This window comes from Pristiophorus japonicus, chromosome 6 (genome assembly GCF_044704955.1).
Source record: "Pristiophorus japonicus isolate sPriJap1 chromosome 6, sPriJap1.hap1, whole genome shotgun sequence".
In the NCBI taxonomy this organism is placed as follows: Eukaryota; Metazoa; Chordata; class Chondrichthyes; family Pristiophoridae; genus Pristiophorus; species Pristiophorus japonicus.
In genome coordinates, this window is record NC_091982.1 from 227,095,814 (window position 1) to 227,111,570 (window position 15,757).

A 15,757-nucleotide genomic window follows, 5' to 3' on the forward strand; every position below is an offset into this window, starting at 1 on the left:
ACTTCGAACCAGGCATCGGGAAGTTCCAAGGAGCAAAAGTGCAAATCCACCTAATTCTGGGGGCGCGACCCATCCACCACGAGGCGAGAGCAGGACCGTACATGATGAGAGAGAGGGTGGAGAACGAACTAGATCGGCTGCAACAAGAGGGCATCATTTCGCCGATCGAATTCAACGAGTGGGCCAGTCCGATTGTTCCAGTCCTCAAAGGAGACGGCACCGTCAGAATCTGTGGCGATTACAAAGTAACTATCAATCATTTCTCCCTGCAGGATCAATACACAACCAAAGGCTGATCCAGATCCTACTGTAGGCTGGCATAAGCTGCTATTGTTAGTGGAGTTATGAATGCTGTTGAGCACTCTCTGATATTATTACAAAAGGAAGACAATTTATGAAACAACTGAACATTGTTGGCTGAAGATGCATCCTGAAGAAGACTTGCAGTGATGTTCTGGGGCTGTGGCAACTAGACTCCAACGACAATAACCATCTTCCTTTGTGTCAGATATGACTCCAGCCATTGGAGGGTTTTTATTTTGACCCCATTGGCTTGAGTTGTGCTATGGCTCCTTCGTGCTATATTCAGTCGAATGCTGTCTTGCTGTTGAGGGTAACAATTCTCACTCTTCTCTGGCTTGCATCCATTTCAGGATTAAGGCTGCCATAAGGTCTAGAGCTGAGTAGTTCTGGCGGAGCCTGAATTGAGCATTGGTGAGCCGGTCATAGAAACATAGATACTAGGTGCAGGAGCAGGCCATTCGGCCCTTCAAGCCTGCACCACCATTCAATATGATCATGGCTGATCATGCAACTTTAGTACCGCATTCCTGCTTTCTCTCCATACCCCTTGATCCCTTTAGCCGTAAGGGCCACATCTAACTCCCTTTTGAATATATCTAACGAACTGGCCTCAACAACTTTCTGTGGTAGAGAATTCCACAGGTTCACAATTCTCTGAGTGAAGAAGTTTCTCCTCATCTCGGTCCTAAATGGCTTACCCCTTATCTTTAGACTGTGACCCCTGGTTCTGGACATCCCCAACATCGGGAACATTCTTCCTGCATCTAACCTGTCCAATCCTGTCAGAATTTTATATGTTTCTATGAGATCCCTTCTCATTCTTCTAAATGCCAGTGAATATAAGCCTAGTCGATCTAGTCTTTCTTCATATGTCAGTTCTGCCATCTCAGGAATCAGTCTGGTGAATCTTCGCTGCACTCCCTCAATAGCAAGAATGTCCTTCCTCAGATTAGGAGACCAAAACGGTTCAAAATATTCAAAGTGTGGCCTCACCAAGGCTCTGTACAACTGCAGTAAGACCTCCCTGCTCCTATACTCAATTCCTCTCGCTATGAAGGCCAACATGCCATTTGCCTTCTTCACCGCCTGCTGTACCTGCATGCCAACTTTCAACGACTGATGTACCATGACACCCAGGTCTCGTTGCACCTCCCCTTTTCCTAATCTGTCACCATTCAGATAATAATCTGCCTCCCTGTTTTTGCCACAAGTGGATAACCTCATATTTATCTACATTATACTGCATCTGCCATGCATTTTTCCACTCACCTAACCTGTCCAAGTCACCCTGTAGCCTCTTAGCATCCTCCTCACAACTCACACTGCCACCCAGTTTAGTGTCATCTGCAAACTTGGAGATATTACATTCAATTCCTTCATCTAAATCATTGATGTATATTGTAAATAGCTGGGGTCCCAGCACTGAACCTTGCGGTACCCCACTGGTCACTGCCTGCTTTTCTGAAAAGGACCCATTTATTCCTGCTCTTTGCTTCCTGTCTGCCAACCAGTTCTCTATCCACGTTCAATACATTACCCCCAATACCATATGCTTTAATTTTGCACACTAATCTCTTGTGTGGGACAAAGTATTTTGGAAGTCCAAATACACCACATACACTGGTTCTTCCTTGTCCACTCTACTAGTTACATCCTGAAAAAATTCTAGAAGATTTGTCAAGCATGATTTCCCTTTCATAAATCCATGCTGACTTGGACCAATCCTGTCACTGCTTTCCAAATGCGCTGCTATTACATCATGGAATCATAGAAACTTATAGCACAGAAGGAGGCCATTCAGCCCATCGTGTCTGTGCTGGCTCTGTGAAAGAGCAGTCATGCTTAGTCACATATCCCTGCTTTGTGTCTGTATCCCTGTCAGTTCCTCATCCTCCAATACCTGTCCAATTCCCTTTTAAAATTAACTATGGAATCAATTTCCACCATGTTTTCAGGTAGAGCGTTCAGATCCCGACAACTCTTGAGTGAAAAAAATTCTCATCTCCCCTCTAGATATTTTTCCAATGATTTTGAATCTATGGCCTCTAGTTATTGACCCACTCGCCACAGGGAATACTTTTTCCTTATTTACTCTATCAAAACCCCTCTCCTTGAAAATCTCTGAGGTCACCTCTTGACCTTCTCTGATCCAAGGAGAACCGTTTTACTTTCCAACCTCTCCTCATAATTGAAGTTCCTCATCCCTGGTAACCTGGTAAACCTCCTCTATACCCTTTTTAAGGCCTTTGCATCTTTCTTGAAGTATGGTGCTAAGAATTGTCCACGATACACCAGCTGTGGCCTAACCAGTGATTTATAAAATTCTAGCATTATCTCTTTGCTTTTATATTCTATTCCTCTATTTATAAACCCAAGTAAGCCCAATTATTGGTGAGTAGATGTTGTGTGACCGCACTAATGACTCCTTTCATTACTGGTAATTACGAGAAGACCGATAGTGGTAATTAGCCAAGATAGATTTTCTTCTATTTTATGTTAATTGGACATACGTGAGTAATCTTCTACATTGTCCGGTAGATGTCTTTGTCATAGCTGTACTGGAACATTGATGCACAGGTCTTCAGCACTGCTGTCAGAATGTTGTTGAAGCCTATAGCTTGTGCTGTGTCCATTGCACTTAGCAGGAGCTTAATGCCACATGGAGCGAATCGAATTGACTGGAGACTGGTATGTATCGGTGGGGGACTTCAGGGTGATGCTGAGTAACATCATCTCTTGCACTCGTGTGCTGGGCTCCACCATGGTTGAGGATGGGGATGTTCATGGAGGCTCCCCCTCTTGTTAGCTGCCTGGTTCTTCACCACCATTCTCAGTTTGTTGTGGTAAGCTACAGAGCTTTACTGTGATTCATTGATGGTGAGACTGCTTGCTCTGTGGATAACCTGCTTTTGATGTTTAGCAATTGGGTAGCTGATGTTGTAGCTTCATTAGGTTTGTACTTCATTAGGTTTGTACTTCATTCCCAGGTATACACAGTTACCATTCTCTGCACACCCGTCTACACTTTATATTGAACTATGGTTGGCCTCCCGGCTTGATGGTGATGAAGAAGTGTGCGATATGCCCATGAGATTACAGATTGTGGCAGTATATGCTGCTGATGGTCCACAGCACCTCATAGGTGCCCGGATTCGGGTTGCTAGAGCTGTCTTTGATCTGTCCCACTTAGCACATTGGATGACCTCATGGTGGAGACGAGACTTAGTCTTCACAAGGACTATGCTGTGGTCGCTTCTGGTAAATTGTCCACTATAGAGAAATTGTCTCCTAGAAATGCAGATAGAGGGAAATTATCCACTAGAAATGCTTTCAGAAGCTAGTCTTTTAATTCTTTCAGTTCATCTTTGCTTTTCTTTCTCATGGCGTTATCCACAGAGCTCCAAACTGTTGCCCACAAAGTAAGATTGATTCGTAAGTTGCCCAAAGACAGGTAATTGACAATTGAGAGAAACCTCCTAACGAGCGGGAAAGAAGAAATTAAGAAACGCAGGAAAGGAGGAAAAACTTAATGCAAGCAGTCAGAATTGAAGAACATGGGCAAAAGAAATGACATAAGGGAGAATATCAGAATTCCTGGTTTTGAATCTAGAGATCTGGAATACAAAAAGAAGGAAGTAATATTGAATTTGAACAGGATCTTGATGTGATGTTTGACACATTCTGCAGTTGGAGTATTGTGCAGTTTTAGGCATCCAATTATAGGAAGGATATAAGAAAAGTTGGGGCGTTTTCATTGGAGCTTTGAATGTGGAGGGTGACCTAATACAGTGGTTCTCAAACTGGGGACTCCGAAGAGTCCATAGAGGCTTTCCGGGTGGTCCGCGGTTAGAGGTCATTTCAAGCCTGCTCCTCTTCATAAAACCGACACTGATTCAGTTCTTGTGAATTATTCTCAACGGCTGGCCCACTTCCTCAGAGGCCAGCAGCTGTCACTCACTTTGCAATGGCCGCTCCCTGCTGGTCGAGCTGCTTCCTCTCCCTGGTGCCATGTCTTTGTGTAATTCTCCCAACACGTGATTAAAGCACCTGTGGGGCCCTTCAGTCACGTGTCTGAACCTGTTCACGGAAAATCCCTGCTGTTGCAGAACGTGCTTACAGCAGCATCCCAGCCAATGTTTCCTGTAAATTGTTTCTGTTGCACGCCCCATTCACATTTTCGCACATGCGCGGTTTCTCCTACGTAAAAGACTGTGTGGGACCTCCTAAACGGGAATATTGATCCCAGCATGTGCATGGGTGCTCGTGCACTCTCCTTGGCCAGCCTGCTGACCGCTTTAAAAATTGTCCAGCACTAAATGGCTATCTGTTGCTGCGAAGTAATCAGAATGCGTCAAACATCACACCAAGGATAGACTCTGCAGTGAGAAGTAGGCACATCCATCTCACTGATAGCTGTAAGTAAATACATGTTGTCTTAAAAGCATTATTACAACACTTTTTACATGCAGCACTTTCATATTATGAGTATTATAATATCGATGGGGAGGGGGAGTCCACGATTACTCATTTATTTGAAATGAGGTCCTTTAACCAAAAAGGTTTGAGAACCACTGACCGAATAGATGATGAAGGGTTAATATACGGGGGTGAATAGTTTCCACTGGTTGATGACAGTAATGAGAGGGTATGAATTTAAGAGGGAGAAATTATTTACATAATGGTTAGAATATGGAATTCTCTGCCACAAATTTGTTATGAAATAGAGACCACGAATTATTTTAAAAGGGAATTACCTATTTGTTTGAAAAAGAGGGACTTTAAAGGTTATGGGGAGTGAACAGGAGAGTGGGTTTAGACAAATGGCTCGTGGAGAAATTCAGCACACATTTCATGAGCCAAATGGTCTCTTGTTCTGCTGTAACATTCTATGATTTTATATATGAATGAAAAGCTTACAAGTTAAATTGGAAAAAATACTAAGTTTTTAAAAAGGAGGGAGAGAGAAAACAGGGAATTATAGACCGGTTAGCCTGACATCAGTAGTGGGGAAAATGTTGAAATCAATTATTAAAGATGAAATAGCAGTGCATTTGGAAAGCAGTGACAGGATCGGTCCAAGTCAGCATGGTTTTATGAAAGGGAAATCATGCTTGACAAATCTTCTAGAATTTTTTGAGGATGTAACTAGTAGAATGGATAAGGGCGAACCAGTGGATGTGGTGTATTTGGACTTTCAAAAGGCTTTTGACAAGGTCCCACACAAGAGATTAGTGTCCAAAATTAAGGCACATGGTATTGGAGGTAATGTATTGACGTGGATAGAGAACTGGTTGGCAGACAGGAAGCAAAGAGTGGGAATAAACGGGTCCTTTTCAGAATGGCAGGCAGTGACTAGTGGGGTGCCGCAGGGTTCAGTGCTGAGACCCCAGCTATTTACAATATACATTAATGATTTAGATGAAGGGATTGAATGTAATATCTCCAATTTGCAGATGACACTAAACTGGGTGGCAGGGCGAGCTGTAGGAGGATGCTAAGAGGCTGCAGGGTGACTTGGACAGGTTAGGTGAATGGGCAAATGCATGGCAGATGCAGTATAATGTGGATAAATGTGGCAAAAACAGGAAGGCAGATTATTATCTGAATGGTGACAGATTAGTAAAAGGGGAGGTGCAATGAGACCTGAGTGTCATGGCACATCAGTCATTGAAGGTAGGCATCCAGGTACAGCAGCCAGTAAAGAAAGCAAATGGCATGCTGGCCTTCATAGCAAGGGGATTTGAGTATAGGAGCAGGGAGGTCTTGCTGCAGTTGTACAGGGCCTTGGTGCGACCACACCTTGAGTATTGTGTGCAGTTTTGGTCTCCTAATCTGAGGAATTACATGCTTGCTATTGAGGGAGTGCAGCGAAGGTTCACCAGAATGATTCCCGGGATGGCAGGACTGACATATGAGGAAAGACTGGATCGGCTAGGCTTATGTTCACTGGAATTTAGAAGAATGAGAGGGGATCTCATAGAAACATATAAAATTCTGACGGGACTGGACAGGTTAGATGCAGGAAGAATGTTCCTGATGTTGGGGAAATCCAGAACCAGGAGACACAGTCTAAGGATAAGGGGTAAGCCATACAGGACCGAAATAAGGAGAAACTTTTTCACCCAGAGAGTTGTGAACCTGTGGAATTTTCTACCACAGAAAGTTGTGGAGTCCAGTTCGTTGGACATATTCAAAAGGGAGTTAGATGTGGTCTTCACGGCTAAAGGGATCAAGGGGTATCGAGAGAAAGCAGGAAAGGGGTACTGAGGGAATGATCAGCCATGATCTTATTGAATGGTGGTGCAGGCTCGAAGGGCCGAATGGCCTACTCCTATTTTCTTGTTTCTAAATACTATTCAATGCATATCATGTTGTAAACAGAAAATATTGGCAAAGAATTCTGTCAGCATCTGTAAAAAGGAAAATTGGATTAACATTTTGGATGTTAGTCGCTTTGTTAGAATTGTTCTGGTATTGGGTCTTGTTTTTAATATCTGTATTTAACAAATCTGCCGCAGAAGTGCTCATGGTAATTCAGTGGATGGGCTTTTTATAATGGCCAGAGTAACTGATTAGCAACAGAATAACACAAAGTAAAGCTATGTCTCTTTAAGCCTACAAGGTTTAATTTCTGTAAATAAGCACATTCTTAGGCGGGTTAAGAGGGTAATTCCTCGGGTACATCCTGAGGTTAATTAAAGAGTGATTGTTTCCCCAAGAGTTGCAGCTGGTTCTCAATCCTTGGCTCCACCCCCAAGGCCAGAAAAACCACAGCAAATTATTGTCATTCTTTGAAAAAAATTTTTATATTTTTCATCTATAACACTGATGCTATAAGCTTTTATGCATATAAAAATAAAATGTTGCAATTATAAACAAGGTTGCACTGGTGAAAGTTTTTGCAGTGTCATTTTTAAATGTATTTAATTTTCATGTGACAGGGAACCAGATTGCTGTTTTATATTTCACTTTAGGCTTAGTTAAACATAAAACTTTGTGTAAAGTAGAATTGTTCTAAGAGATGCTCTCTTAATAGAGGAGACGTTCGCTTAATTTATCTCTTTTTAATATCACTCCCTAAACAAAATAGTTGTAGCACAATCGGAGGTGTAACAGTCTTTTCAATGAAAACCTAGTTTCATTTACATGCAACGCTTGATCAGGCAGGCATAAATGTACTACATTCCTTACTGCTTGACAAACCAAGAAGAACTCAGCAGCAACATAATCTTGGCCCAATATGTACTACAACTGTACTACTGTTGGGAGAAAGACAAGCGGCCAATTGTATAAATGTTGGAAGATTGAATTCCATCTTTGCTATTTTACAGTTTTTAAAATTAGTCAAACAAGCGTATGATATTCTAATAAGAATGGAAAACACCAGAAATGCACGGCACGTTACTAGCATCTGAAAGAGAAAAATAGTTTACATTTTTAGTGGATTAAATTTGTGAGCTTCTAGTGGTATTGATTTATATGCTGAAAGCAGTGCAGCTTGATGTTGAAATGTGGGGTTTAATCAATTTTATGATGGGTAATGAAGGTAATTGGACCATTAATAGTAATTGCATTTATGTTTTCAAGTCAAAATGACTCAAAGTGCTTTACACAATGAATTGCTTCTAAAATGCAGTAACTGTACATAAGCTAATGTTGTACCAATTGAATAAATAGTCTGGAGTCAGCACATGCAATCTTAGATCACTTCGGAGAATTTTCTCACATATAGTTGCTGCATGTTGCGATATGTATGTCATGAAAATGCACTATTAGTCACAGCCTCTATGCACTAAGTTATAACTGGAATGACAGTGATTCTTGTCGAACAAAACAAGTATTGCTGCATTTAGCCACAAATAATGTTTTTTTTAAAGAGAACAATTAACAGTAAATCATTTACAGTAATTTAAAAAAAACATAACCTGACATCCTTACTGCTGCTAAGCATTATATTATAGTATCCAAATGTGTTCTTGTAGTATACTGACACACAAACATTGTGTGCCAGTATACTACTCAGGCAGACCATTTGGCAGCATGTGACTGGCTGGGAACGGCACTATTTCCAGGATAGAAATGCAGAGCATGACTGAGCACTAAAATAGTTTTATAATTTAAATGGCGAAATTCCCATTTCTTTCCCCGGTGGTGTTGTGCCTTCGAAGATCTAAAATCGATATACTCACCATTTCTACCACTATAGAGAGATGACAGCGCAGTTGCATAACTCTGAAAATTTTCAGTGAGTCCTGAAATTAGATCAACATTTTTAACGTTCACGATGTGCAGATTGCAGTTCATTTTATTCAGCATTTAATACAAGACAAATATTAAAATATTGGTTCAGCGATTTCTTAGAAGAAAAGGTTCCAAAAGCGACAAGTAATGTATTTATAGGAATTCTCTGTAGATTTTAAAAGATATCTCTTTTTTGCATATTATGTTGTTTTGGCCCAAGAGACAATCCTGCAGATCAATCATTGCATTGCATTGTTGTAAAACAGTCCTTTTTCTACATCGATCTGAATTTCCTTTTCAGATTCCCTTAATCCTTTAATTACAATAGTTGGAGCTAAGTTTTTGTGTTTTTTTTCTTTTCCACCTCCATCAATCAGGAAAGTCAACCTATTAGCCAACCAGGTAAAGAATCTATTCCATAGGAATCCTCTTGATCTGAGTTGCCTGAGCACATCCTTGTGAAATGAACTGAGCTCTACTGAGGACCCTTCAGACATTGGTTTCTGGGCGTTACAAAATAACCAATATGACTGCATGATTATTTAACTATCGCGTTCAGTTCCCCCTTTAAGGCCTTTGTTAATGGTGACAGATTGATTCTACTAGTTGGAAAATCAGTAACTAGAGAGGATGAACTCAAGATTATCATTAGAAAAATGATGATACAGTTAGAAATAGATATTGTAACGTGGCTATAGTGCAGAAACTATAATATTTTATTAAGAGAAAAAGGGTGGATACCCTCTTTCTGCCCTGAAAGAGAATTGGATAAGTGTTCGAGAAAAAAAGAATATAACTGCATAAAGGAAAGGACTCAGTAATGGATTTAGCCTTGATAGTTTCAGTTGAGAACTAGTTCCAGCAGAGGCACAAATTAGTGGCTTAAAAATCACTAGAGAAGTGCAATTCCAAATAAACTAGCCTACTGATGAACACTACTTTATTCTGCCCCCCTCCAAAGTTTGTCATATTTGCACTTTTATATTTTCCGTCATCTGCTCCTCTGCAGGTTCTCCCTGAAAATGACTGGCCGCCTTTGTAACACTGTTGCACCATAGAAACATAGAAAATAGGAACAGGAGTGGGCCATTTGGCCCCTCGAGCCTGCTCCGCCATTTAAGAAGATCATGGCTGATCTGATCATGGACTCAGCTCCACTTCCCTGCCCGTTCCCATAATCCTTTACTCCCTTATCGTTCAAAAATCTGTCTATCTCTGCCTTAAATATATTCATTGACCCAGCCTCCACAGCTCTCTGGGGCAGAGAATTCCACAGATTTACAACCCGCTGAGAGAAGAAAATCCTTCTCATCTCAGTTTTAAATGGGCGACTCCTTACTCTGAGACTATGTCCCCTAGTTTTAGTTTCCCCTCTGTGTGGAAACATCCTCTCTGCATCCACCTTGTCGAGCTCCCTCATTATCTTATATGTTTTGATAAGATCACCTCTAATTCTTCTGAACTCCAATGAGTATAGGCCCAACCTACTCAACCTATCTTCATAAGTCAACCCTCTCATCTCTAGAATCAACCTAGTGAACCTTCTCTGAACAGCCTCCAATGCAAGTATATCCTTCCTTAAATACGGAGACCAAAACTGTATGCAGTACTCCAGGTGTGGCCTCACCAATACCCTGTACGGTTGTAGCAGGACTTAGCTGCTTTTATACTCTATCCCCCTTGCAATAAAGGCCAACATTCCAATTTGCCTTCCTGATTACTTGCTGTTCCTGATCTGTACTTGATGTGTGGCTCCTGTTTCTGAGGCTATAGTGAAGGCAGTTGTTGTACAGTGTAGCTGAGCGCCTATAGCGTTGCATATACTATATGGGAGTTTGAACCTATGCCCTCTGCAGTGTAAGAAAGTGCAAAACTGCATAGCCTGTCGGCTATATTATAAATGATTAAGCTTCAATAAATCGATGATATTTGAACATTTCTTCCCCTTGTCTACACAGAGTTTTCCATCAGATGAAGGATGGCCTTTTGCAAAGTACTTTGGAGCCTGTGGGAGAATGGTGGCTGTAAATTATGTCGGCAATGAACTTTGGAGTTTCTACAATGCACCCTGGGAAAAGCGAGTAGACTTGGCCTGGCAGCTGCTGGAAATCGCTGAACAACTCACTAACAATGATTTTGAATTTGCGCTCTACCTCCTGGATGTCAGCTTTGACAACTTTGCTGTTGGATCTCGGGACGGAAAAGTCATCATCATTGATGCTGAGAACATAATCGTGGCAGACAAAAGATTAATCAAACAAAGTAAGCCTTTTATTTATGTCTCAGCTCAAAAAAATACCATTGCAGTTCATTGGCAGCCTCTTATGATTTAATGTAAAGATGGCTAATACAATTTTTGTGTGAGTTGGCTGGAGCTGGCAAACATTTGTCATAATGTGATGATTTACTTATCAAGATGCGGTTATTATTAAAGTTTATTGTTGGGTTCAAAAGAAAGGCTTATGTGGGCAATTCTGTTGGCATGCTGAATAACATTTTAAACTTGTATTCAAGTATGCACTTTTTCAGAGTTGAATTCCTACCTATAATTGCTTTGTGTAGAATTTATTTGCTGTAAATTGCGACAGCTTTTTCTCATAATACTGGCAGTTATTCACCAGATCTCCTCATATTACAGCTGAGAGGTGTGGGATTGGATAGATTGAAGCCGTCCAGATCTGCCCATTGTGCCACAAACAATGTAATCACACATACTTACCCAACTTATCCAAAATGATCAATAAAAAATAAAATTACACTAAAACAAAATCAAGTACCTTCCACAGAACCCTCTAGCATACACCAAAGACAGTAAATTGTAGCCAAATTTTCATAAACCTAATTATATAACTGAAATGTACAAAGTTAGATCAATGAAGGGTGATTGGAGCTATTATTGGAGTGATTATTGGAGGAATAATTATGAATTTATATAGTAGATGTATGATTACATTGGATGTGGCACAAAGGGGTTATCAGGGCAATGCTGTAATTATGGAACCGATGTAATTTCTCATTAGCAACAAAATTATTCCTGCATCATTGACTCAATATATCCTAGTTAGATCTATAAAATTGCATTAGCGACTATAACACGGTTGTCATACAATTCAAATGATTTCTGTAAACTGCTTGAATCCTGTCCTGAACTTCTTTAATATGTTGTACTCTAATCCAGCTATCTACCATTATTTAGTTTTAAATACTTTAGAGAAAGCCAAACAGACCAGAAAAGTCCCAATCTGTCATGAGTTAGCTGTTCTCAGATGAGGCTCTTGTGCTTGATAAGGGGAAAATCACGATCCAGTGACCAATGTTCCCTCATTCTTTTGTGTGCACGGTCCCTTTAACTGGCTGCGCAGCCCATTCAAGGTTTTGCGCATGCATGGTTTCTTCAAATGTAAAAGCTGGCGAGCAGCTTGCGCGGGACCTCCAGATCACTGCGATGCCGCACACCTTAACAGGAGCATTGCTCGTGACTCTTGCTGGAAAGTGCACATGTTTAGATGTTAGGTGACGGTAGCATCAGGCTTAGATGTGATGTCCTCTGGAGATGCCTTCTACACCTGATCAGTGTGTGTATCTACCATATACCGTCTAGGCTCACACATGAAGAGTGACCACTTGGACATAATACTGGCTGGCAGCAATTGTTGTATATGGAACTGTAATCTAGTAAGAGTCAGCACTTTGAGGAGGAAAAGGAAGGAAATCTAGAATAGTCTCTCCCCACAAAATAACTTTCAGAAGTGCCTTTTTGTTACCAAGTAGTGGAGCCCCTTTAAAAGTCACTATTGAGTAAAGTTGGCAAACATCTTGTTTAATTCTGATGTGGCACCTACATTTTAAGTTTGTTTGGTATCTGATTTTCACCAAACTCTTCTGTCCTTTGGAAAATAGATTAGTGAGAAGCTTTCAATAGGTGTGATCAAGACATTCTGTTTATATTGGTAAATCACTTTTTTGCAGATTTTCATCAAATTTGATGAGTATCAGATTTTTGGTTTGTTTATAAAGTATATAGTAGAAATGTACTTGAACTCCAGGATATAGTCTATGTATTCACTGAGGCATATGAAAGTATGGGCCTTACGCTTAACATCCGTAAGACAAAGGCCCTCCACCAGCCTGTCACCGCCGCACAGCACTGCCCTCCAATCATCAAGATCCACAGTGCGGCCCTTGACAACGTGGACCATTTCCCATACTTCGGGAGTCTTTTATCAACAAAGGCAGACATTGATGCAGAGATCCAACACCGCCTCCAGTGCAGCCTGAGGAAAAGAGTGTTCGAAGACCAGGCCCTCAAATCTACCACCAAGCTCATGGTCTACAGGGCTGTAGTAATACTGCCCTCCTGTATGGATCAGAGGCATGGACGATGTACAGAAGACATCTCAAGTCGCTGGAGATATATCACCAACGATGTCTCCGCAAGATCCTGCAAATCCCCAGGGAGGACAGGCGCACCAACATCACTGTCCTCGACCAGGCTAACATCCCCAGCATTGAAACACTGACCACACTCGATCAGCTTCGCTGGGCAGAACACATAGTTCACATGCCAGACACGAGGCTCCCGAAGCAATTGCTCTATACGGAGCTCCTTCACGGCAAACGATCCAAAGGTGGGCAGCGGAAACGTTACAAGAACACCCTCAAAGCCTCCCTGGTAAAGTGCGACATCACCACTGACATCTGGGAGACCCTGGCCGAAGACGCCCGAGGTGGAGAAAGTGCATCCGGGAGGGCGTTGTGGCGTTGAGATTCGAAGAGCTCGAGTGTGAAGAGATCAGGCGCAGGCAGCGGAAGGAGCATGCGGCAAATCATTTCCCCCCACCCCCTTCCCCCGATGAATGTCTGTCCCACCTGTGACAGGGTCTGTGGCTCTCGTATTGGACTGTTCAGCCACCAAAGGACTCACTTTAGGAGTGGAAGCAAGTCTTCCTCGATTCCAAGGGACTGCCTATGATAATGATGAGAAATGTACTTGCATGTCTGTTTAGAAACATTGCCATAACAAAAATGTTAATAAAGCAGCATCAAATGAATATGAGGTCTTTGAACATAAGAAATAGGAGCAGGAGTAGGGCCATACAGCCCTTCGAGCCTGCTCCACCATTTAATATGATCATAGCTGATCTGATTATGGATTGATGTCCACTTCCCTGCCCGCTCCCCATAACCCTTTATTCCCTTATCGTTTAAGAAACTGTCTATCTCTGTCTTAAATTTATTCAATGTCCTAGCCTTCACAACTCTCTGATGTAGTGAATTCCACAGGTTTACAACCCTCAGAGAGAAGACATTTCTCCTCATCTCAGTTTTACATGGGCGGCCCCTTATTCTAAGATCATGTCCTCTAGTTCTAGTCGCCCCTATCAGTGGAAACATCCTCTCTGCATCCACCTTGTCAAGCCCCCTCGTAATCTTATACGTTTTGATAAGATCACCTCTCATTCTTCTGAATTCCAATGAGTAGAGGCCCAACCTACTCAACCTTTCCTCATAAGTCAACCCCCTCATCCCCGGAATCAACCCTAGTGAACCTTCCCTGAACTACCTCCAAAGCAAGTATATCCTTTTGTAAATATGAAAACCAAAACTGCACGCAGTATTAGAAACAAGACCAATCAATGACCTGTCTGTGCATTCTGTCAGATCTGATTAGTGCTCCCCGATAGCTGAATGAGCAAAGGCATAATCCGATGTGGTACTGAGCCATTTGGACCAAAATCTCCCATGTTGTATTGAGTTAGCTATCTTGCCTGGGGCAGCAGTTTGTACAACAATTGACCTCGGTGCTCCCAGGCTAGGGAGAGGAAAGAACCAAAACTGTTCCCTCACTGGCTCCCATGCTAGTTGACATTGTAAATGGTTCCCTCACCTCGGGCACTGCCCCCTTCCTTTCATAGCTGCAATCAACATCCTCCTCCTCCAAAAAACACCTGTAACCCCACTGTCATTGCTAACTGCTGCCTTATCTCCAAACTTCCTTTCCTCGCCGAAGTCCTTCAGCGTGTTGTTGCTTCCTAAAGCCATGCCCATCTTTCCTCAACGCCATGTTTGAATCTCTCCAATCAGGTTTTTGCTCCTGCACATGCACTGAACCAGCCCGAGCCAAAGTCGCAAATAACATCCTCTGTGACCGTAGTGCACACTTCCTCGTCATCTTCCTCAACCTCTGTGGCCTCTGACGTAGTTGACAACAATAATCTCCTCCAGCATCTCTCCTCTGTTGTCTTGCTCAGTGGGGCTGCCCTTACTTGGTTGCACAATTACCTATCCAATCATAGACACAGAATCTCCAGCAATGGCTTCTCTTCCTATCCGTACACCATTAACCTCCTGGAATCCCCTAAGAAACTATCCTTGGCCCTTTTCTTTTTCTTATCCAATTGTGCCCTTTAGTATTCTCAGCCAAAGGTATGGGCTCAGCTTCCACTTGTACGCCGTTAACATTCATCTCTACCTCTTCACCACCTGTCTCGATGCCTCCACTACTTGTGTTGTGTATCAGACTGATGTGTTTTAAGTATTTTTTGATTCCTTGCTTTATTTATAAATTTGCTTTCTATGGCTTTGAAATGTATTTTTGTTGGTTTTCCAAAATCAGATAGCGCATCACCATGTAAACAGTGACACTTCAGACTCGGATGCTAAGACTTCAGATACCAGGCACAAGAGTTATTGTATGGATACATGTTTGAGTTTGTAAATTATATATAATAAATGCTTGAAAGCAATGTTCCCGCTAAGCTGCACGCGCACCCGACCACATAATCATCTGCAAGGTACCGCGCAGGCAGCTCGCTGGCTTCTGCATTGTAAATACAGCGCATGCGCAAAGATTTGCATATGCCAGGCATTGGGGGAGGCAGGCTGCGCAGGAGGCAGTGCAGCTTATGGAGGGCATTGGTTGGAAGTGAGCTTAATGCTAACCAGCTGTCAGGCAGCAAGGCAGATCTGTGACTTCAATTGATTGCTGCATTAATGTGAGCACTAGTGCCTGTGCACAATGTAATGAACTCCCTCCCCTGCCCCTGCCACCCACCTGAACGAGCGGAATAGCCAGCATCTTGTCTTTCCGGCCTGTTCAGTTTTGCGGGTGGGGACTGGTTCGGGCGGAGCATCTGTTGAACTAGCGTAAAATATCGCGGATACTTGAGCATAGAGTAGTGATGACCGCAACTCACTTACTCTTAAAATTCCA

The 15,757-nt window shown here is 42.2% G+C and overlaps 1 protein-coding gene across 6 annotated transcripts in view; it reads left to right on the forward strand.

Annotated features, from left to right (window-relative positions):
* dipk2ab (divergent protein kinase domain 2Ab) overlaps positions 1 to 15,757 on the forward strand; it is a 318,082-nt gene that overhangs the window by 164,354 nt on the left and 137,971 nt on the right. For all 6 annotated transcript variants that reach the window (XM_070883666.1, XM_070883665.1, XM_070883669.1 and 3 more), the window contains one exon: positions 10,503 to 10,806. In XM_070883666.1, coding sequence (XP_070739767.1) covers positions 10,503 to 10,806 — 304 coding nt within the window. The remainder of the gene's footprint in view (positions 1 to 10,502; positions 10,807 to 15,757) is intronic.